Raw genomic sequence first — 25,583 nt, forward strand, 5'->3', positions numbered from 1 at the left:
AGAAACCAGAATCTTAGAATATGCAAGGCATATTAATATATAGTCTTGAAAGTTATACAACTTCTGTTAATCAAAAAGCAAGTCACAGGGCCACCCTAGATTCAAAGACGACTTTGAAAGTAGAAAGTCATGAATACTTTATTCATGTATTCAGGTGTGGTTTATTGGGGCATCATCTTTAGAGACTAGATACGTTACAGGATCTAAAGATCTATAACTGCATAGTAGATATAGAAAACATTTTTTAAACAGAATGGCATTCAAATACTGTAATCCAATTATCTTAATATTTTTCTCTATTAAATCTTCCAGAGTATTCTGTAATTTGTATTTTTCCTAGAAATGTATGTACCTCAGATATTTTTTTTTCTTTTAGGAAAATTACTTAATGTACCAAAAAAGATGAAGTAATTTACAATGAACACCTAGATAACCACCATTTAGGTTCTGTAGTTAGCATTTTGCTGTTCTTGGGTTATCACATGTTTATCTGTCATCAGTCTGTCTTATTTTCTGATGACTTTAAGAGATGTAGGTACTCAGAAGTAGATATGTTACTTTTTCCTTTTGATTCTTTTACCTTGGAAAACAGAATATATAAAGAATCTCTCTTTAAGAACTTTTATGTTGGGAACTTTTCAACCTGCCTTATTCATCACATATCCAGCCAAACTTTGGTGTAGTTTTTCACAACTCTTAAGCTTCACAGTCTCAATAAGATCTTTGGAGGAAAAGAAATCATTTTTTAAATTATAAAAACAATCACTCACAATCCCAGCATAAGCACAGCTGTTCTCATTAATGTGTTCTTGTTCTTTTTCCATTGCTAGTATTTTTATAGTTATTTCTGATGTATTGCGCAGTGGGCCCTTAAAACAACTCAGGGATGAGGAGCACTGACCCTCCAGGGAGTAAAAAAATCTGTGTGTAACTTTATTGTCAGCCCTCTGTATCCCTGTTTTCTCTGTGTCTGGATTCCACATACATACATTATGCCATGGATAATAGTCCTTGGACTATGTATTACTGTAGTACCTATTGAAAAAGAAATATGTATATAAGTGGACCCATGCTGTTCAAGCCTCAACTATATGTAGGTTTTAAATCTTTTATTGAATTTTGGAAAGATTTTAGATTATTATATTATAGCTTGATAATGAATGAGTGGTATTTTATTGAATATCTGGATCACTGTTTTTAACCCTGCCACTTTTGAACAGTTGCTTTTCAATTGAGAAAAGCTGTTGAACCCAATGAAATATTACACTTATTGTGTGAAATTGGTTATATGCAAAGTTTATCCCACACCTCTGATTTACACGACCTTAACTGTTGAAACAGATGAAATGGCAGAGAAACAAAAAAGTTAGAAGGAACAAAGATGAACTTCAGTTCTGATTAACTTTGCAACTGCCTCAGAAGCAAATAAGGAAGTTAGAAAAAAATTTTATTTTCAAGTTTGATGGAATGTTTTTGTCAATTAAGTAAATTTTCATTTTCACCAGTATTCTCAGACCTGGGCTGAGTAAATTTCCTAAAGTCTACCTACAATTTTAAGCATACTAGAATTTTTTGGTGTCGAAGTATAAGGACTAGATATGTATATTACATTTTCAATGAATTTTATTCCTGTTTGGTGTGAAACTCCTCTATGAATTATGAGAAGCAGTAACTAGTTCACTACACTTTCATAAGTGGTAGTTTCAAAATTTTCTCCCATTTTAAGCATAATCGGCTGATCAGAGAGATTCAAAAAAATTAGATCTGGTAATCTTAGGGATAAGAGTCTTGTAGGAGATAATTTATGAGTTCTACTATAGTGATATGGGCTTCCCAGATGGCTGTGGTGGTAAAGAACTTGCCTGCCAATGCAGGAGACGTAAGAGACACAGGTTTGATTCCTGGGTTGGGAAGGTCCCCTGGAGAAGGGCATGGCAACCCACTCCAGTATTCCTGGCTGGAGAATCTCATTGACAAAGGAGCTTGGTGGGCTACAGTCCTTAGGATCACAGAGAGTCAGACTTGGCACAGTGATATAGGATTACACTTAACCCGTCAAAGCAGTTAAATCTTGTTCTATTTAAAGATTTTTCAGACAAAACAGATCTTGTTAAAAGTTATTCTTCTGGAATTAACTTTTACCAGTGAAATAAAAATTCTAAGACCTGTTTTTCATGTTATATATTGAGTATATTTCATCTTGTTTGACCCTCTGTGGAAACAGATGATTACTGTTTTTTGTAGAGTAACTTTAGATACTTGAAACCTAACATTTGTCTTCTAGGCTTCACTGTGCCTGAATTAAGTTATTTACATAATACAGACCTGAACAGAGCTTTCTGTTAGGAAAAAAAGATGCTCTCTGGGGATTCTTAAAATATGCTCTGAACTACATTAGATCTTGTTTGTATGTGCATATATTCATAGTCTTAATGAGTAGTTAGGTAATTCGACCTATCGATAAATTGATTGCCGGGACTCTTAGAACATATGCCCGAGTATCAGATCTGTCAACAAATATTATAGCTAATTGCTTAACTAGAGAAAATGGATTTGATCTGAATTTTGAATTAACTTTGGAGAAGACATGAGGAATTTGATCTAGGTTCTGATCATCCCACTTTTGGAAAATTCCTCTAATGGATGATTGATCCTGGGATTAATTTATGGATCTGAGTCAGATCTGGGGTGATCCCATAAGATTGCATCATCCTCTACAAAGTGGGCTCTAGAACATCCAATTTGTTCCGCAATTGAAAATTACTACGTGGATCTCTTGTTTATGTGTATCCTCCAGAATGTGTGTGAAGAGAATAGATGGTGGAGGAAAGAAGAATTAAATTTGTCTCATCATATTTACTTTGGTGTCAGCCTTTCACACTTGGTTCCTATCTGGACAACACAATACAATTTCATATGAGGAGTAAATGGATATTCCTTTAAATTTTGAGGGTGCTTTACTTTGACAATAAAAATATTTGAGCTTTGGGGATTTCATCCAGTAGGATGGTAGTGGCTTCTCCTTTGCTTTTTTGAAAATCAGAGAAAACTTTTAGTATAGGTATAGTACAATTGAGTAAGTTGTTTTGCATTTTCCTAAAAATGTAAGTGAGATACATTTACCTTGTTCATCAGTGACATCATTTAAACAATTATGAATCTCGGCAGTGCGGAACTAACAGTGAACACAGAAACAAGTGAATTCTGAAGCCAGTAATAAGTTTAGTTTTAGACCTTGAATTGATTAATTATTGGGAAAACAACAATTGGAGAAAAGCCCCTTTTCATAAGGAAATATCAGATGTCTTTGAAAAGGACTACCTTATAAATTTCCAAGTTCTGCAAATCTTAGATTGCTTTAGTTTTTACATTGATGTTTGTTTTGCTTTTCACAAATTAAAAAATGACATTACATTTAACATAAGCTTCCAAAAAAAGTTTATTTTGTGTTTTTGGGTTTGTTTTGGTGCACGAGCATTTGAAACTCTTCTGCAGCCAAGAGTACCTTCTTTGAAATTTCTGTTGTATATAAGAACAGTTTAAGAGTGTCAGTTTGTGTGTTTGTGAGGGGGGAGGATTTGTTCTTAATCTGCTATTTAATAAGTGCATTATTTTCACTCCTACTGTTTGTTATAGATGATTCAAAGCAGCAAAGTTCTCTAAAATGATATTTACATATAATGCACACATAATACTTGTGATTTAAAAATACTGATTATCCATATCAATTATATGTATGTATGTATATTTAGTATAGTTGAAGAAGGTTGCTCTTTGGGCATTTTTGAGAGAGAAGCTAGTAGTTAGAGGTAAAGGGAAGGGGGAGGGTAAAACTACCCATCAGCTCCGTCACTGACAGTAATCTATTTTGCCCCATTATTTAGGTTGCCACTGCTTTATTTAGACTATCATTACCTCTAGCCTTCATGGTCCTAGCAGCTCCTTATCTGTGCCTGGATTCTAGTCTCAACTCTCAAACCTATCCTTGGCCTTAAATTCATTCTCCATTTAGCTGGCAGGGGCGATGAGCTACTTAAATTGCAATTTTGATCTGGTCACTTTTCTGCTGTCCTTTAATAAGACAGTGGTTTTCAGAGTGACTTGTAGATGATTTCTTGGTGGTAAAAGAAAAAATTTTAGAATTTTAAAATTTACCTTTTAAACCTGAAGTAGAATAAAGGAAAGAAACTGTGCTTTACCAATATTAAAAAGAACAATTAACATGCTCCCTCATTCAGTCTGTTACATTGGATGGTCTTCTATCATGAAAGGAGGAGTGGGAATTCCACACTGCACAGGGATTGACAGTAGAACCCTCCTTCATGTACTCTCCGTGTGTTGCAGCATATTGCCATTTACCCGTACTCTGTTAAGTGCGTCTGGCTTCCCGTGTGGCCCAGACAGTAAAGAATCTGCCTGCAAGGCAGGAGACCTGGGTTTGATCCCTGGGTCAGGTATATCCCCTGGAGAAGGAAACAGCAACCCATTCCAGCATTCTTGCCTGGAGAATTCCATGGACAGAGGAGCTTGGCGTGCTACCGTCCAGGACACGATTGGAATAACACTTGAGTCAAAGAATCAGACACAACTGAGTGACTAACACTTGTCATATTATCTAATGCTCACAAAATAAATAAGTGGCTTTGAGAAATTTCTTTGAAGAAACCATAGTTAATAATGTTTGTAAATCAAGCACAGGAAAACAAGAAAATGGTACAGTCAATCCTTCTGCTCTTAGTTCAAGCTCTTTGTCAGCCACATAACAGTCTTAACATCAGTGATCTAATCAGATCTGTAAATCATCTTGCTAAAGTGAATATTATTGAGAAGACTTGTGTGACTCTTTCCCTAAATACATGTATTGTCTTAAACTATTAACTAATGATTGAAAAGCCAAAAAGTAGTTTTTTCGGTCATGTCTTGATATTATTCACCACTCCAGGTCTGCATAAAATGTAAATATTATAAACACCTTGGGGATTAAGTCCTATTGGGAAAATAAGGCAATGTATTGGGAGTGTGTGAAAGTAATTTTAAAAAAATGGCAACCACAAGATTAAAATATTTGCTTCACTTGGAATAAATAAGTGTGCCATTTTTCAGGATACACACAGAAACTAAGCTATTACTATTAGCAAGATATTTAAGATATCATTTATCTTTATTCCATAATTTTCATGTTTTTATTTTTTACATGTTTTGTAGTATTCATAACATATTAGCACAGTTAATATGTGTATAAAAATACACATATATTGGGAATGTGAACTCAGTATTTAAAAATTTTTAAATTGTATAACATATGTAAGTGAGGACTTCCCTGGTGGCTCAGACTGGTTAAGCGTCTGTCTACAATGTGGGAGACCCAGGTTCAATCCCTGGGTCGGGAAGATCCCCTGGAGAAGAAAATGGCAATCCACTCCATTACTATTGCCTGGAAAATCCCATGGACTGAGAAGCCTGGTAGGCTACAGTCAACAGTCCATGGGGTTGCAAAGAGTCGGACACAACTGAGATGTAATCATAATGCAGATCCATAAAGAGAATATACCCCAAACTCCAAAAGACCCCACCTTCTTATGCTTCTATCGCTTACTATCGCCTCTCACGTCTCTAATAATAGCCTCTGTTTTGTTTTCTGACAATATGTATAGTTTTTGCCTGGTTTTATACTTTTAAGTGGAATCACAAAGCATATATTCTTTTATGTCTAGTTTCTTTTGCTCAGTATTATGCTTGTGAGATTCATTTGTGTTGTATGTAGCTGTAGTTCATTCAGTGTCATGGTTATATGGATATGCCACAGTTTATTTGTCCATTCTGATATTGGTGGATATTGTTTGTTCCCAGTGTCTTCTTATGAATAATGCTGCTCTGATGCATATGCATATTTCTTGGTACACATGTATACACATTTCTCTTGGGTGTAATCATAGAACTGGAAGTGTTTGGTCATGGGAAATGTATTTATTCCACTTTAATTGATCACGCCAGATAGTTTTCCATAGTGGTTGTACCAGTACATAATCCTACCAGCAGTTCCCAGAGTTTCTGTCATCCCACATCTTCAGCAGCACTAAATACTGCTAGTCTTTTAAGCCATTTAGTGAGTGTACAGTGGTAGTTTCATGTGGTTTCAACTTGTACTTTCTTAATTACTAATAAGATTTAACACCTTTTTGTGTATTTATTATTGACCATCTGGCTGAAAAGTTCCTGTTCAGGTCTCTTGCCCAGTTTTCTGTCAGACTGTCTTCCTAATTGATATGTGGGTATTCTTTGTATATTGAGGATATGAACCCTTTGTTAGTTGTATATTCCAACCACTTTCACCTGTTCTGGCTTGCCTTTTTACTCTTTTTTTTTTTTTTTTTAATATTTATTTGGCTGCATTGAGTTTTAGCTGCAGCACACGGGATCTTTGTTGTGTCATGCAGGATCTTTCCTTGCGGTGCATGAATTCTCTAGTTGTGGTCCATGGACTCAGTAGTTGTAGCCTGTGGGCTCAATTGCCCCACAGCATGTGGGAATCTTAGTTCCCCGACCAGGGATTGACCCTACATCCCCCTGCAGCGCAAGGCAGATCTTAACCACTGGACCACTCAGGAAGTCCCCCACTTTTTACTCTTAATGATATTTTTTTATGACTAAACATTCTCAATTTTAAGACTAATCTCACTATCAACCTTTTAACTTATCAATGGTGATTTTCATGTCTTATTTAAGTATCTTCTAAAAGGTTTATTGTTTCGTCTTTCACATTTAAATCAACAATCTACCTGAAATTTCTATTTTGAATACGTTTTGAGATGAGGGTAAGGTTTCATTTCTTTTTTCCCCACATACAGAGATTCGTGTTACCCCGTATTATTTATTGGCATGATTCTTGTTTCCTCTGATCTCTAAAGTGCTGCCATTGGTCTGCATGAGTGTGCGTATTTTTGGATTGTCTTTTCAGTTCCATTTGCATGGATCTATTTGTCTATGTCTTAATTACTATAGTTTCATAGTAAGTCTTGATATCTAATTTAAAACAAGTCCTCCTACCTTTTTCCTTTTTTCAAGAGGATGTTAGTAATTCTTGACCCTTTGCTTTTCCATATAAAGTTTAGAGTAAGCTTACCAAATTTCATGTGCATGAGCACACGCAGGGTGTTCACACACAGATTATTGGTGTTTTTCTGTATTGCATTACATTTCTGGGTCAGCTTGGTTAAAAGTGGCATATTTTCATTGAGTCTTCAATCCATGAACATGGTATATTTATCTTATTACTCAGGTCTTTAACTTCTCTCTATAGTATTTACTAGTTTTTTATGTAGAGCTCTTGAATGTCATTTATTAATTTTTATTCCTAGGTATTATTTTTTAGTACTACTGTAAATAATGTCTTAAAACTTTTTTTTCTTTTTCTGTTTCTTGCTAGGATGTACTGATACAGTTTGCTTTGTATACTGATCTGTATCCAATGTTGCTAAGCTTGCTATTAATTAAAATAAATTATTAGGATTTTTTAGGATTTTATATGCCTAATTGTATTGTCTGTGAATGATTTTATTTCTTTTCTAATCTTTATTTCTTTTGTCTTATTACTTGAGTAGAATTGAAATACAGAATAGAAGTAATGAAAGTAGGTATCCTTGGTTTATTTTTTTCTTTGTTCTCTATCTCAAAAGGAAGGCTTAAAGTATTTCAACATTAAATATGATGTTGTAGTTTTTTGGGTTTTGGTGTATGCATTTTCTGGTATATGCATGTTTGGTATATGTATGTTCTGCCAACAAAGGTCTGTCTAGTCAAAGCTATGGTTATTCCAGTAGTCATGTATGGATGTGAGAGTTGGACTATAAAGAAAGCTGAGCACCGAAGAATTGATGCTTTTGAACTGTGGTGTTGGAGAAGACTCTTGAGAGTCCCTTGGACTGCAAGGAGATCCATCCTAAAGGAAATCAGTCCTGGGTGTTCATTGGAAGGACTGATGCTGAAGCTGAAACTCCAGTACTTTGGCCACCTGATGCGAAGAACTGACTCATTAGGAAAGACCCTGATGCTGGGAAAGATTAAAGGCGGGAAGAGAAGGGGATGACAGAGGATGAGATGGTTGGATGGCATCACTGACTCAAAGGACATGAGTTTGAGTAAACTCTGGGAGTTGGTGATGGACAGAGTGGCCTGGCATGCTGCTGTCAATGGGGTCTCAGAGTCGGACACAACTGAGCAACTGAACTGAACTGGTTACTATGGCTACATAACCAATTAAAAACATAGAGGCATAAAGCAGACATTTATTTCAAACATGGATTTGGATTAGGAATTTAGAATTAGGGCTTACCATGGAAAGCTGTCTCCACTCTGTATTGTCTCATGCCTTGGCTGCAAGATACAAAGTAGTGGGAAGGAATCATCTGAAGGCCAGTCTACTTGTATATCCGGTTGTTTATGCTGGCCCTTGGCTCCAACCTGAGTTCTTTCATGTGGTCTCTCCCAGTGGGTTAGTGTGAGCTTCCCCACTGCATGGTGGCAAACATTTCCAAAGAGAGAAGGCTAGGAAGAAGCTGTATCTGTTTTACAGCCTCATCTCAAAAGTCATGTAAGCATCACTTTTTCATTCTCTGGTTAAGCAGTCACAGGCCCCTGGCCAGATACAAGAAGAGGAAATATAAACCCTGCTTTTTGGTTAAAGGAGTATCTGTCAGTCACATTGTTAGATGAGCACTGGGATGCCATATGTACATACTTTTAATACATAAATGTATGTGTGTGTCTAACTAGGGAGAAACGTAGAAAATATGATCTCCCACAATGCCTTTTCATCAGATTAAGAATGTTCTTTTCTATTCATAGTTAATCAGATTAAGAATGTTCCCTTCTATTCATAGTATTTTTACATTTTTGTTTTGAATTGTTGTTAAATTTATGAAATGTGTTTGTTGAACATGATCTTATTTTCTGTTAATGTGATAAATCTCATTGATTGCAATAAATTAAACTTGACTGTGATTATTATTCTTTTAATATATTATTGCATTTGGTTTGTTAATATTTTCTTTAGGATTTTTGCATCTTTGAAAATTCCCTGGGGGTAAGGACTATCTCTTACATCACTTCAGTATCCTGCTGCTGCTGCTGCTAAGTCGCTTCAGTCATGTCCGACTCTGTGCCACCCCATAGAGTTAATATGGGCTTCTCTGGTGGCTCAGATGGTAAGGAATCCGCCTGCAAGGAGACCTGGGTGGTATCCCTGAGTTGGGAAGATCCCCTGGAGGAGGATGTGGCAACCTGCTCCAGTATTGTTGCCTGGAGAATCCCCATGGACAGAGGAGCCTGGTGGGCTACTGTCCATGGGGTTGCAGAGTCGGACATGACTGAGCGACCAAGCACAGCACAGACCTAATATAGCATTGAGCATAAGAGATACAAGCTTGGAAAATAATTTTTCTGTCGTCACTTCCTTATTCACAATCCCAAATCCTTTGAATACTGTGTGTTGGTGATTTTTTAAGAAATGTGCTCTATTGTGGGAAGCCTAGGAAAGTTTTTCTGAAAATGTGAACATATTTATCCTGTCACAGAACTGTTGACTGAGTAGTCTTGTATTTTTCCTCAGATACTGTGTTTCTGTTCTTTATGGTAGAACTTCATCATTTCTGCCAGCTTGAGAACACTCCCTTTAAATAAGCAAGGATTTAATTATTTGAAGCAGGAAGAACTACCATGAAATGCCAAATTCTCTACTTTGGGCTCAAAAAAATTTGAAGTTACCTTATTTTCTCCTTATTCTCCTCTCTCTGTAGCCATGGAGAAAGAGTCATAAAATCAGTATGCCGTCTACTTTATTTATGAAGGTGTTTCTTAGTCTTATTAGTAAAAATTACTTTGTCAATAAAATTGATTACCATCCTTTAAGAAGAGGTGCTCTTAAAAGTACTCTATATTTTTTAAAATTATAAATATATACTTGCTCATTTAGTTTGATTCTACATCAGAAATTGACAAACTGTGGCTCTTGCACAGAATCTGCAGTTTAACTCTTTGCAACCCCGTGGACTGTAGCCCTCCAGGCTTCTGTATACATGGAATTTTCCAGACAAGAATACTGGAGTGGTTGCCATTCCCTTCTCTGGAGGATCTTCCCAACCTAGGGATCAAACCTGGGTCTTCAGCATTGCAAGCAGATTCTTTACCGTTTGAGCCACCAGGAAGCCTAGCCAGGAATAAGTTTTATATCTTTAAACGGTTAAAAAAAAAAGCAAAAGAATAATAATTCACAACACATGAAAGTTACAGGAAATTCTAGTAGTAATTTCAGTGTTCATAAATGTAGTTTTATTGGAACATATTCCATTTGTAGAGATACTGTCTATCGCTGCTTGTTCTGCAAGAGCAGTGTGTGATGACTGGAATAGAGATCTTCTGACCTGCAAAACCTAACGTATTTACTTTCTGGTCCTTCACAGTAAAGTTAGCCGACCCTTGTTCTGTATAAATGGATTTCGTTATTTTTTTTTTTCCTTCCAAAAAACAGAACATAAAATACACTGTTTATACAGTGGATATGCATCATCTTATTGGTGACTTTTTCCACTTATCTGCCGATCACTGATAGCATACTGATACCACACTGATATATTGTGTGTAATATTCCATATTTAGATACTATATTTCATTCACCTGATCTCATTTTTATAGACCTTTAGGTCTGTTTATACATACTACAGACATTGTTGCATCAGAGTACATATGTGTAATTTTAATTATTTAAGTAGCAATTACTAGATTGCTTTTCAGAATATTTGTAGCAGTTCACAAGTACACCGGTATAACTGCCTGTGTCCTAACACTATTTGCTGTCATTTTAAAAAAATTTTGCCTGTAAGAGCAGTAAGACTTATTTTAGTTTTCAGTCTCCTGCTGACTAAAGAGGCGAAGCCATTTGTACTTGTAAAGATGTGCTTTAAAGGAGCTGAAGTTTCATCATCTCAACATTTCATTTTTCTGTTTTTTAAGATCTTAAGTGTCAGCAGTCACAAATTGCAAAATTTTACGCTAGCCAGTCATCTTTCCTCTCCTTGCTTACAAGAAGTCTGTCCCTTTTACAAGAGTACTGTGTGAGAGATTTTGACCTACTTAGCCCAGATCTCTCTCAGTATATGAAAAACATCCTCACTAAACACATCTAGATACAATGAGTAACATGTTTATTGACAAACGCCGTTATATTTTTCTTAATCTTTGGATAGCTTAGTAAACAGACATAATAGTCTTTTAAGCAACGCCGGCTGTTACCTACGTTATGAAAAAGTTGTAGTTGTTCTTACAATTCCAGCTTCTTTCTCTGCCCCCCGCCCCACCCCCGCCCCACCCCCGCCCCACCCCCGCCCCATTGTACTCTTATTTAGGTGATTCCTGTGTGCTTTTCACATTCTCAGTAATGCCCCAGGAAGCTCTAGTCAAGTCAGTTGGGGAAAATGGAAACTCTACTTATACTTTTAAAGGGAATTTACAATTTAAATTATGAAATGAAAGTTTTTGTTGCTTACTGAATGGTTTGTTGTTGTTTGGGTAATAGCTTTTTTGCTCTATAATTCATATACCATACATTTAAAGTATATAATGCAGTGGTTTTTAGTATACTCCCAAGGTTGTATAACCTTCACTACAATGAATTCTAGACCGTTTTCATCACCCTAAGAGAAGATTCTGTGTTTTTCAGCAGTCACTCCCATTTCCCCCACCTTCTATAGTCTGTAGGCAACCACTAGTCCACTTTGCCTGTTCTGAACGTTTAATGTAAATAGAATCACACAGTATGTGACTGACTTCTTTTAACTTAGCATGTTTTCAGGATTCATCTGTGTTACAGCGTATATCGGTACTTCATTTCTTTTCATGGCTGAATAATATTCCATTGCGTGGTTATACCATGTGAATGAATATCTTTATAATAAATAAATGGGTGTTTGGGTTATGTTTACTTTTTGGCTGTTATGAGTAGTGCTGCTATGAACATTTGTGTGCAAGTTTTTGTGTGGAGATACCTTTTCATTTCTCTTGTGTATATACCCAGGAGGGAATTGCTGGGTCATGTGGTAACTCTGTGTTTAACTTTTTGAGGAACTACCAGACTATTTTCCAAAGTGGCTGCACCATTTTTGTTCCCAGCAGCCCAGTGTATGAGGGTTCAGTTTTCTCCACACTCTCACCAACAGTAATTGTCATTTTGACTATAGCCATCCTAATAGATGTGAAGTGATATCACATTGTGATATTTTTTGGTATGATAAAATATGCATAACATAAAGTTAACTATTTTAACCATTTTTAGGTATAAAATTTACAGTGTCGAATAACCATTATCACTGTCCATTTTCAGAACATTTTTGTCATTCTAAACAGAACTTTGTACTCATTAAATACTAACTCCACATTCCCCTCTTTTCCCAGCCCTGGTAACCTCTGTTCTGTTTTCCGTCTTTCTGAATTTGCTACTCTGTATACCTCATTTAAATGCAATCATATGCTATTTGTCCTTTTGTGTCTGACTTATTTTACTTAGCATAATAATTACATGCCATGCTGTAGCTTGTGTCACAGTTTTATTCCTTTTTAATGTTGAATAATATTCCATTATTTGTATATACCACATTTTGTTTATCCATTCATCTGTGGCTAGTCATTTCAGTGGCTTCACCTTTTGGCTATTGTGAATAATCTGATATGAATATTAGTACTGACATTAGCTGTTTGAGTCCCTGCTTTCAATTCATTTGGGTACATATCCTTAGAAGTGGAATTGCTGGTTCTCTGTTTAACTTTCTGAGGAATCACCAGGGTGTTTTGCACAGCAGTTACATGATTTTTTATTTCCATTTACAGTGCACTGGGTTTTAATTTCTCCACATTATTTCATGTACTTATTAGCAATTTATATATCTTCAGAGAAATGTCTATTCCACACCTTGGCCTATTTTTGAGTGTGGGATTGCTGGCTTGTAGAGTAAGCGTACTTCAAATTTAGTAAACCTGGCTAGCTTATTCTCCCAAGTAGTTTGTTAATGTACATTTTCCCTCCAAAGTGTATAAAAGTTCTGATGCCAATATTTGGTGTTGCCAGAATTTACAGCTTTTGTTTACTTAATAGCTATGAAATAGAAGCTTATGATTTTAATTGTATGTCCCTAATCAGGGAGGTTGATCTGTTTTCCCTTCTTCCCTACAAACAGAAGTTTGCAAACTCCTATCTTTTTCATGTTTTTTTCTTAATTTGGGTTCTTATTATAGTATCTGTTTTTAATTTTTGCCTTTAAAAGTCTTTACTTTTCAAAGCGGAAAGAGCTGAATTTGAATTTGTGTTCCTGGGATTTAATATGGTGCCTTACAAATTAGTCACTCAGTAAAATGTAGAATGAATAAGTATTTTATAGAAATCTAAAAATTTGTTCTGTGTTTAAAGAAATAATGCTACCCAAATTAAGACACAAATGAGTACTAACTTGCACAGCTGTGTAAATTGTATCTCTGTTGTTGTTGTTTAGTTGCTAAGTTGGGTCTGACTCTTCTGCAACCACATGGACTGTAGCCCGCCAAGCTTCTCTGTCCATAGGATTTCCCAGGCAGAACTGGAATGGGTTGCCCTTTCCTTCTGTGGGTTATCTTCCCAACACAGGGATCGAACCCACATCACTTGCATTATAGGTGAATTCTTTGCCACTTAGCCATGTGGGAAGCCCAAATTAAAAGCAATTTTACTAGCAAAATTTTACCTGCTAGAAATTAAAGGACAGACTTTAAGAGATGCTACTCAAGACACAGGGCATTTGGCAATGAAAGCTTGGAGTCCTAACCACTGGGCCAAAGGGAATTCCCCACCTCAGCATCTTGAATAATTTCTGTACCTCATAGTACTCAGATACTTGAAGGTATGAATAGGCCTTTTAGAAAGACTGACTGTAATAGTAAAGAGGGAAGAGGTGCCTAAGCAAAGAAACTAAACTATTTAGGAACCAAATACTTTCTGGTCTGAAGTCAGATTTTTATTTGAGAAGAAAGAAATGCCCAAGGTATATAATCTACAGATTAGTAGCAGTCTGCAAATGGGAGGTGGTGAAAAGAACCCCAGGTGCTGTCCTGTATGAGGAGCCTTTTGGTTATGAATTGGTTACAGAGCACTAGGTTGCAGAACTTCTTGACAGTTCTATAATCTTAGGAGTCTGTGAGCAGTCGTTTAATAGGGCTACATTTGTTATAAAGAAGAGTAGTTAAGACCTAAATTATAAAACTGCAGTCTTATATTTGTCTGTTGACTGAAGAGAGACAGTAAAGTACAGTCTGCGTCAGAGCTTCTTACCAATCAATAGCAAGAATTTGAACTCTGTCCTAGTCTGCGCCTGGCACTGCATTTCCTTTGTATCATTCTGTTTCCCTTCGGTCTGCTTTTATTCACTCTACATGGTCCTGCCTAAATGTCCTTTGTTTCAAACACATTGCACACCTCCCAGCACACTTAATTCCTGTTAATCTTCCAAGGAGCTCCTCCTGTATCTTGATGAATCTATACCAGGTATTAATCTATAGAGAAGTATTTTCCCAAGTCTCACTTGAGGAAACACTCGTGGTGGTTCCTGCTCTTCTGTAAAGGCTTCTGTAAATATTAATCTAGATCATTTTGTTTCATTCCTCTATTATCAGCTTTGCTTTTAGTTTATCCTTATCTCAATCTCTGTAGCATAGCTCTTAATGTTCCGTTTAGTTTAGGTTTTATCTGTTTTACAGTATTTTGTGTGTGTGTTGATAGTAGTCCTGTTATTTCTGTTTTTCTTTGGCTTGGTTTAAATTCGCTTCTCTCAATTATAAATAAAAGTTTAAAAGCAACAAATTGAAGAGATAATCCATCAGTAGTTTTGTTTTGACACTTAGCTCCATGAATTTGTTCTTTAGCTTTAAAAGTAGTTATCAAAAGAATAAATACATACTGTATTCATTAACTTTCACCTGCTTTTACATACTTTTGTGAGACTAAAGACACTTGTATTATTGTAAGCATATGTAGTTTAAAATTGGAATGTCTGACCAGAAGTAAATTATTATAGGTTACTTATACAATTGTATTATTTTAAAATAATTTGGAAAATTAGTGAATTAAGAAAAATGACTGTTCCCGTTGTTAATCGTATTCATTATCTTACTCTAGTGAAATACTTGTAATAAATCAGCCAACTTAGTCTTAACACTTAAGCTTTTTAAATTAATGAAGTGACCATTCTTTCAGTTTCTTTACAGTTCATGTGGATTTCATTTTATTTTAAACAAAGGCAAAAGGAAATGTGGCTTGCCACTTTGCACACACATTGTTTGTTTCCTAGTAGAGAAAAATACTCATTTGAAGGGCTTTAGTTCTGTTAATTATAGAAACTAATGTTTTATGTTTCAGTTTCAGAAGGCAGAGTTTTGTATTCATTACTCTTAACCAACTGAAAGATGATCAGAGAAGTAGTGCCTGAGGACAACCAAATAACTGTAGTGAATATTCATGGGTTCATTAATTCATGTGTTTCTGCGTGTGCCTGGAATTTAGCCACTCCCGAAAGCAGCCTTAGTTTTCTGTGTCTTTACCCTCCTTTTGCCTGCGTGCTGTTTGCTCTCCTTCAGTTCTTTGTCTCTAAATAAGTAGAAGACTTTTCTTTAGATAAGAGAGCAAAGGGGCAAGAGAAGAACTATCTTAAGAAGTTTTTATTTGTGCCAACATAGAAGTGCTTTGTGGTAGGCCATCTGGACCGGGAGGATTTCCTCAGAATGTAAAGTATGTCGTGAGATTTAGAGAGCTGGGATTTGCTCTGGAACTATCTGGGAAGGCAGCAGGAAACGTGGACAGAACTGGTTTATATTGCTTGTAACGTAGGTGGCAAGAATGGAAGACAGCCTGCCTAGTCTCGCTTCAGTATGTGCTTCCTCTACACTCTCAAACTTCTGTACTGGTAACGTATCTTTCCTTTTCTGGGAGACATGTGTCACAAACTTTACTACTTGTGACAAAAGAAATCTGAGGATGTGGGAATGAATTTAGGCCCCTTCTTTCCCCCCTTCCCCCTCCCCCCAGCTTCCTTTAAATATATGTGTCAGTAATAGCATAAATATTTGGTTACTTACTTTTATAAATGACTAAGATTGTACCCCCTTTAAGGAAGTATTTTCCTGTTGTGAGGGCAGAATAGGCTTTGTTTTCCCTATCCCCACAAAAGGTGGTCATTACATTGTTTGTGAGGGAAAAAATAAAAACAGCTTTTATTGGAAAGTAGTTTTTTTTTAAAAAAAAAGCATGTCTCTTAAAAATAGGAAATGAGAATTGTGTAATTAAGCTTGACTTTTGCTTCTATGAAGTCTAACCAAAAAAACATCCAAAGTAGAATTATCTGATTGTGAATGAATCCTAGTGATAGAAGGAAGTAAAGTCCTTTCCTGGGACTAGCCTTCATGCTTAGAGTGCAATGGCAAAAATGGTTTTATATTTTCTTTTATTTTAACACAATTCCTTTTATAATTTATACTACTGGGGGATTTTTTAGTAAGAATATCTTGTAAGAAAAACAAATGAGTTCTTTAAAATAGAAAATATAAGTCAGTATTATTTGTGTTACTCAGTTGAAGACAGATACTCTTTATTTTCATATATTATTACTAGCTGGACACGACTGAGCAACTGAACTGAACTGGAGGTAATTAATATTGTCATTTACTAAAGAAATAAAATATCCAAACTTTAACAGTGGCTTGTTTAATTAAAACTTCTTTGAGAGGAAAAATTTGACTTCTAGCAGTAAAATATTAAGATAAATATGAAACATTAATTCCTACATAAATATATGTTCATATGAGCTCTGTTTTTATTAGTGTATTTTCTTATGGTTTATTTCCAAAGTAAATTGTGGCTGGTGTAGAATTAATAGTGCATAACTTTTTGATAAAATACTTAAATATTGTCTTTAAAAGACAATATTTGAAGACAACCATTTCCATTTTAGAACAAAAAACCATTTATTTTGCTAAATGCCTTCTGATGGGAATTTATTAATGTGACAAATCAGTTGTGATTTTGTTTTTTGAAGAAATGAAATTTAAAGGCATCCAGTTTTCCTTTGGATGTATTATATTGATTTTTGTGTCTTTCATTAACCTGAGAATATTTCTTTTAAACATCATGGGACAGACTTCTACAAAAATGTTTTTATTTACTGTGCATAAAAATCTACACATTAACCAAATTTGTATTTAAAATTTGGGTGCATTACTAATTAGGTTTACATCACAGCCTAAATTAGCTTTGCTTTTCTTTACTGAGAAAATAGTTGTATGTTGTGTTCATGAAGAATATTTCACAGAAAATTCATATAAAATAAGAATATAAGGAAGCAGAATCCCACTTGCCAGACACATACCTCCAGCCTCTATACAACTGTATGTGTATGTATGCTTGTGGGTATACAGTTCTATATGGATATAACTACACTATAAATGTTGCCTGCAATTTTTCCCCTCTTTTATAGTATGTTGTTATACCTACTAAACTTTCTAGTTTGTGGTTTTAAATATATAACATCCTTTTTAAGAGCTCCATGAGGTACCCTAGTACAGACGTTTATTTAATCAGTTCACCATTAGTAGTGATTTAGGCTAGTGCCTTGACTATTTTTTTTTTAAACTTTAAACAGTGCATGGTGGAATATGATTTCTCGTGGTTTTTCACCATATTAGCTCTTCTGATCTTCATCACTACCATTCTGCTCATTAAGGTCTGATCCGTGTCTTAACCTAAGTGTTGTAGGAAGGGGAGATCAGAAATGGTTTTTAATTTTTTTTTTTTTTTTTAGTATTTGTTCTTTGGATGGTATTGTATCTCATATCATATGCCTTTTTGAAACAGACTTTTTCCCCCCCCAAAATTCATAGGTAACAACTAATCTTAGGTCATTCCATTAGGCCTCAAAACAATCATTAAACCCACAGGTTTAGTTGCTTTTATGACACAAAACTTCAGGGTTTTGGAAGTGAAACTCCATTTTTATCTGTTTGGGGATTTAATTTGAAAAACTGGTTTCATTGTTCTAAAACAAAATGAGTAAATTAATTATGTAGTCTAGTTATTCGCATTCCCCTTCCTCTCTCAGAAAAGTCACTAACCTCCACCTCAAAAAAGTATAACACAATATGTTTTAATTGTCTTTATGACACAGATATCCTATTATCTGTGGATACCTTCCTTACTATCCCCTGCTCTACACTATCAGAAGTAACTATTGTCATAAATTTTGTATATATCATTCCCTTGCTTTATGGGTTTATTCTAAACAATATATCACTTTTGTATTTTTTGAACTTCCTAAGGTTTATACATGATGTTTCATGTAGCCATAGTTTATTTTTACCACTTACTAGTATTCTGTTGGATGTTGTATCACAGTTTGTTTATACATTTTACAGCTAATGATTGTTTCCAGTTTGTTTCTGTTGTGGACATTATTGAACATTTCTATTGGTGTGCGTATGCACAAGCAGAGATTGGCCTGGTAGGCCACCTGTTTTAGTTAAAAAAAAAAAGAAAAGAAAAGTTTTATTGAAACATAGCCACACCCAATCATTTACGTATTTATGGCTGTTTTTGTGTTACAAAGGTAGGTTTGAGTAGTTATTATAGAGATTATGTGGTCTGAAAGCCTAGAATATTTATAGTATCTGGCCCTCACAGAAGAAGATTGCCAACCCTGCTGTAGGTCAGGGTCTATACACCAGGAGTCTGATTGCTGGGTCATGGGATGTGTGCATCTTCAATTTTACCGGATGAGGCCAAAGTTGTATTTTGTTGTTGTTGTTGTTTTTTAGCTCAAAGTCTTGAAACAGTTCACTGCCTACCGGTAATATATGAGAATTCATATTGCTCTTTATCCTAGGGAATACTTGATATATTTCATATTGTCATGCTTTAAATTTTTTGCCCGTTTGGTGAGCATAAAATAGTAATTCACATGGTTTTAGTTTTCCTTTTCAAGATTATAAATGAGGTCCTTGAGCCTCATTTCATGCATCCATTGGCCATTTATGTTTCCTTTACCATGAGGTATTTAGTCAAGGGTTTTGCAAACAGTTTTTCTATAGGATTATTTGTCTTATCAATTTGTAGGAATTCTTTCTTCAGGATCCTAATCCTTTATCACTTATAAATGTTAGAACTATCTTTTCCTCATTTGCGAATAGCTTTTTCTCTTTATTGTGTCTTTTAGTGAACATGCATTTTGAAAGCTAATGTAGTTTCAGTATGTACTTTAATGGATAGCGCTTACTCTGTCTTCTTTAGGAAGCTCCTTTCTACTTGCAGGATATGAAGATATTCTCTATTATTTTTCTAAAGGTTTTTATGATTTGTGCCTTTAATTCTTTAACCTGCTTGGATTTGATTTTCATGTGTGGCGAGGAGAGGGACTTCAATATACTGAATTTTAATGAATTTGTGAATTTTCATTTAACTTGGGAAGTTCTGCCATTATTTCTTCACGTGTTTTTTTTTTTTTAATCTAGAATCTTTTTCTCCTTTTCCTGTGGGACTCCAGTGATACAAACATTAGGTCTGAAGCTGTGTCCATTTTCTTCCTCTATGTTACAGTTGTAAGCATCATATATATATAATGTATGTGCTTATATATACATTATAGGTAACACTAAGTGCAAAGAAAGAAGCAGAAAAGGTATGAAGAAAGATTACAAGTTTGAAAATGTAGTACTTTAAATTATTTAATTAGAAACATAATAGCTTCTAGGGCATCATTTTACCACAGTGCTTGCAGCACAAAGTAATATTTTAAGTGAAAACTGAGTCATCTAGAAATGGCTACATTATAAGTATATGCCCTTATTAGGAAAACAGGAAAGTTGAGTGTACCATTTTAGAAAGATTTACATAAAATCATTAACATTCAAAAGATGCTAGAATGTATAGGCATGCCTGGTTCTGGTATGAGGCTGGCTTGCCAACTTTTAGATACTTAGAATAGAATACCATATATTTGTCTTGGCAAAGGTAACACGTATTTCTTGACAATTCAGAAGACAGGTTAACTATGATTCACTGTAGTAAAAGCATAATAAGCAGTTAACCATTGTAGTTTTAAAACTGAAATATTGGATATTAACATTTACCTCGCACTTCTAATAAAAAAGACTAACTTATGCCAATAAATACATTAGACTGATGGAAAAGAGGCTTATGGACCTTCTTTCTCTTTTCTTTCTTTCCTTAATGAGTTTATGAACCCTTGGGAATTTATTTGTAGTTCATATTTTAACCGTCAAGGCTAGAAACTATTAATACTTCGAAAGGAGCAAAGAAATGGGAGACTACTGAAGGAAAAGGAATTAGTGTACTTGGATTAAGAAGGGTGAGTGGAATATGCCTCTGGAAATGGATATATTCTGTTTACTGAACAGATGTATTCTTTAAAATTTCATTGTGAATTCGCATGTGGTACATTAGAGATTGAAAGAAAAAATAAGAACAAACTTTTGAAAATGTAAAGAGGAAGAGTGATGGGTTTTTTGGAGTCATCTGAGGAAGAAGCTCTAACCCCAGTTTGCCGTGTGCCTAGGAGTAACTCTCCTAATTTCATAGTCTTTGTGTGTGTGTGCGCACACGTGCACGAGCGTGCTCAGTCACTCAGTTGTGTCCGTTACTTATCTATAAAATGGCAAGAGGGATGGTTGATCTTTAAGATAGTCTCATTTCTAGCTTTTGTAATCAGTGAGCGCAAATTTAAGTTCATTGCCTTATGCTCTAATATGTTTCTTTATAAATTGGAATACTGTGCCTAGAGGAAACTTGCTTTAAAAAATCAAACTTCAGAAGCAGCATATTTTAGCTTAAATATAAGTTTAAATAACATTGTTACTGTGAAATTCAAATAATGTAGAAATACTAAAAAGCAAAAATTTCCCTTTATCCTGTCCTTACCTCATTCTCCTAGTCGGAAGTAACCCAATTACCAGTTTGATGTGTATGCGTCTAGATTTTTCCTGTTGTGCATTATATACATATGTAGATATGAAGTTTTTTGTTTACTTTTTAGAAGTATGTTTTGGTGCATGTGTGTGTGTGTCAATAAATTATTCAGTACATGTTATTCCCCGATTTGTTTACTCCACTTGAGTTGTCTTGTGGGGCTTTCAAATTTCTAGTTTATATCCTGTCTTATTATTTTTATGTTATTTATTTATTTATTTGAAAAATCATTTTATTTATTTTTGGATGCACTGTCTTCGTTGCTGTGTGCGGGCTTTCTCTGGTTGCAGCAAGCAGGGGCTTCTCCTCGTTGCAGTGCACAGGCTTCTCATTGCAGGGGCTTCTCTTGTTGCGGAGCACAGGCTCTAGGTGCGTGATCTTCAGTAATTGCAGCGTGTGGGCTCAGCAGTTGCGGCACACGGGCTTCGTTGCTCTGTGGCATGTGGAATCTTCCTGGATCAGGGATCGAACCCGTGTCCCCTGCATTGGCAGATGGATTCTTATCCACTGCGCTACTAGAGAAGTCCACCTGTTTTACTATTTTTAATTGCATGGCTTTCTATGATGTGAATATATTATAATAGCTTATTAACCCCATCCAGGGATTTTAGATCATTCCAGCTTTGTAGCAATAATAAAAACAGTGTAGTAAAGAACATGCCCATACAGAATAGAAACTTATTGAACCCTTGGTGTACGGCAGTGCTGTACATTATTTCATTTAATAATCTCAAACTAGAAATAAGTACTATCATGAAAAAATTGCATGAAGAAGCCAGTCAGAGCTGGTAAGTCATAAACAAATTTATTCAGGCATTGTAACACCAGAATTTATGCACAGTTCAACCACAGCTTTTATTGCTCTTAAAAAGGTGAAAAAGGGCAAAATATTAGGAAGATGTTACAGGATTTGAGGACTATAAGGAACCACAGAGATCAATTCTATGCAGCTTTGTATCTCTGTTGCTGCTGCTGCCTTGTCTTGAGTGACCCTATAATTGATCATTCAAACTGGGAAACTTTAGAGAGAAAGAAGGAGTGTTATGATAATATTTTTACTGAGATAGCAGACATGTTTGTCCTGGGCAAATCGAGATGCATGAACACCTTACCCCTAGCCTAGACCACCTTCACCTTTCACACGGGTTACTGCATTAGCCTCATGCTTGGTCTCCATATGTTTACCCTTATCCTTTTCCAGTCCGTTCTCTCACGGCAGCCAGAATAACCTTTTTAGAACAGAAATCTGTTTATATCACTTCATAGTTTAAACCCTGTTTGGCTTTGTGAAAGAACGTATTTATTCGATTCTCCTGTGATTATTAAAATGCAACATGAAAGTAAAGTGCACTTAAAACTGTGAGTCAAGTCCTCTGTTTGAATCTCATATATCAAGACTAGTTTGGTGACCTTGGGCAAGCTATTTCTCAAGCTGTTTCCTCAAGTATAAAATACAGATAGATCGAGGAGGGAGAGGAGGTAATAAATATGAAAGGTCCTGTATAAATCCAGGACGTTGTTAATAGTTAACATTATGCTTGTAATGCCCTTTGAAAAATTGTCCTGTGTCTTATCACAGTATCTAGCAGGTCGTGGTAGGATTTTTACAAGCTGAACCACCGTTCATGTGACTGTCCAAGTTTCACAAAATAAAAACCTTAGTCATTTTTTTTTTAATCAAAATCTATAAAAGTTAAGTAATTTACCAAAAGTAAAACCTAGTTACCATGTCGGTACTAAAACCCAAGACTATACCTTTGGCATTATAGTCTGGTAATCGTTCCACTAGGCTTTGCTGCCTTCCCAAAAGAATTAAGAAGATTATGTGTTTATAAAAGCACATAAATATTTTACCTGTGATTATAACTTTGATACATAACCCATCTTCTGTAATTTGAGAAAAGTTTAGAAAGGCGTATCTGTATCATTTCTGACTTAATTAGGACTTTTGGCTTATAGGTGGTGGCTTGTTGAAAGAGACTTTGTCAGGTTAGATAGGTAGCTGAAAGAAATATTAGAGTAACTCTCAGAATTGATGGTCCAGGCTTCAGAGACTAGAACTGGAACTTAGGGCAGACAAGACTCTTTATCATAGACAGCCCTAGATCTGTATGTCCTTACAGTTGACAAACCAAGAACGATGGGCTATACCTCCCCCCCTCCCTCCCTCTCTCCGCTCTCTCTCTCTTTCAAATTTGGGAGGACTCCTTTTGGCCTAACCCATACCCATAACCATTTCTATGGTAGTATTTGAACCTTATGAAATTACCAATAGACATATTTTAACCATCAAAAAAAGCCACTTCATATACATTACCTTAGTAGTAGTGCAGGGTGTTAGAGGAGAAAATGAGGCATCATAGATCCACAGCCCTAATGGAACCTCAAAACCAGTAGAGTTCTGCAAAAAAGCTGTTTTTCTCCTGCCAGAAGAAGGAAAATAGGAAAGTGTTCTAGACAGCCGAATGTTAATATAACACTAACCCTGGTGTGACACATAGAGGATGGATCAGTTAGAATACAGCTAGTGTGTAGCGTGCATGCTCAGTCATGTCTGACTCTTTGCAACCCCATGGACTGTACCCCGCCAGACTCCTCTGTCCATGGAATTTTCCAGGCAAGAATACTGGAGTAGATTGCCATTTCCTACTCCAGGGGAATCCTCCTGACCCGGAGATCAAACCCATGTCTCTTGTATTAGCAGGCGGGGTCTTTACCACTGAGCACCTGGGAAGCCTAGAATTCATCTAGACCACTCTGGAAATGAAAAAGACTTCAAATATAAACATTTCTAAAATGAGAAGCTGAATTTTTCTTTCCTTAAGCCTCTCACAGTTTGACAGATCTGCCTTTTATGTAATACATGGGCCTAAAGCTCTCAAATTTTACCTTTTGCACTTTGCTGTTGTATGTTAAACATTTATTGAATGTCAGACACGTCCTGGATACCTTCCGCAAAACAATCATTTAAAGACAAACTGAGACTCAAAGAGATAAAATAACTTGCCTAAGATTACACAACTTATTAATTATGGAACTAGAATTCAAAGTCTAAATTGAAGATAAAACCCAACTTTTCCTTTCATTGCAGTACTTCTCAAAGATTGTCATTGAAATACCTCTAAAGACAGAAGAGAGTACATATGTATGCCTGAGATGTCTGTAGGCACATACGATCTTAAATGAGTGCGTTTGCTACTCTCTAATAAATGGTGATAACTTTGGTTTTTAAATGCTGACGGTTTTGTTGTTGTTGCTGTTTTTTTAGTTAATATATGGCTGGGCTGGGTCTTTGTTGCTGCACGGACTTTTCTCTAGTTGTGGCGAGTGAGGGCTGTTCTCTGGTTGTGTGCAGGCTTCTCATTGTGGTGGCTTCTCTTGTTGCAGAGCACAGGCTGTAGGGCACACGGACTTCAGTAGTTGTGGCTCATGGGCTGTAGACCACAGGCTCAGTAGTTGTGGCACAAAGGCTTAGTTCCTCCACGGCATGTGGGGTCTTCCTGGATCAGGACTTGAACCAGTGTCTCCTACACTGGTAGGTGGATTCTTTGTCACTGAGCCACCAGGGAAGCCCCCGTTGTTGCTGTTTTTAACTCAGACTTTGAGTTAAATTGTCTGCCTAAGATGTCTGGCACATTATCTCAGTATGAGAAAAATGGCACACTGTGACTTAGCATGTGCTGCAACTAGAGAGTGGCCCACCCAGTATATATCACCCAGGTCAAACCGGTCAGCTGTGAGAACCTCATTTCTTCCATGAATTTTTCTGGTTATAGTGAATTAGCCATTAGCAATTGATCTTTTATACATTTGGATTCAGATTGAACCAACAAGTAGTGTACTCTAAAGGTACACAGCTCTGGAAGTAGTTTGTAATTGTTGTATTACACCTGAACATTATTTTTGTTGTTGTTGTTACATACCTAAGGGAGATATTAGCTATGTGCTTTATAGAAACTATACCTTTTTTTTTTTTTTTAAGAGACTTTGAGGCATTGGAAAGAGCAGCAAAAAGTATGTTACTAATTATGTAGCAGTGCTTGGGGGAGGAGGTTGGGAGTATAATAATAAAGACAGAAGTAAAGAATGCTTTCTGGTCATTGATGCTGAAGGTGAGAGGTTCCCAGTTTGATACAAAAAGCAAAACTGAAGTGATTTGAACTCCTTATTTTCATAGATAATTATGATAATGATATAATAAGTAAGAAGGATGCTTTGAATAGTTTGCAGTTATGCAAGTTTCCAGATGTCTACAAAGTGGTATATTTAGGGAACATTTTGGTGGAAAAGTTATTAAGGTCGATGGTATAATAAACAAAAAACTTGACCATGAGAAAATTTTCATAGTTTTAATTACACGTCAGCTATGTTAGCTTTTTTGATTTAAATTAGTTCAAGTAGCTATGAAAATCTTTACAGAAGTTAATCTGTGTAAAAATGATTTTCAGTTTTTCTCATCTTTTATAAGAATTATCTGGTATACATTTTCTTATATGTCATTAAATTGTTTCATAAGCAGTTTACTTTAACAAATATTCTGTAT

At 35.7% G+C, this 25,583-nt stretch overlaps 1 protein-coding gene across 9 annotated transcripts in view; it reads left to right on the forward strand.

The window, feature by feature from the left end:
• Nucleotides 1-25,583, forward strand: part of EML4 (EMAP like 4) — a 154,730-nt gene that overhangs the window by 37,883 nt on the left and 91,264 nt on the right. For 2 of the 9 annotated variants that reach the window (XM_027555103.1, XM_027555105.1), the window contains exon 1: nucleotides 15,826-15,974. The exons of 5 other annotated variants lie outside the window; for them this stretch is intronic. In XM_027555103.1, the coding sequence (XP_027410904.1) occupies nucleotides 15,908-15,974 (67 nt within the window). In that variant the 5' untranslated portion in view covers nucleotides 15,826-15,907. Of the gene's footprint in view, nucleotides 1-15,601; nucleotides 15,975-25,583 lie in introns of those variants that run through there. 2 more of the 9 variants (XM_027555111.1, XM_027555102.1) reach the window with 2 other exon arrangements.

This window comes from Bos indicus x Bos taurus, chromosome 11 (assembly GCF_003369695.1).
Source record: "Bos indicus x Bos taurus breed Angus x Brahman F1 hybrid chromosome 11, Bos_hybrid_MaternalHap_v2.0, whole genome shotgun sequence".
NCBI classification, from domain to species: domain Eukaryota; kingdom Metazoa; phylum Chordata; class Mammalia; order Artiodactyla; family Bovidae; genus Bos; species Bos indicus x Bos taurus.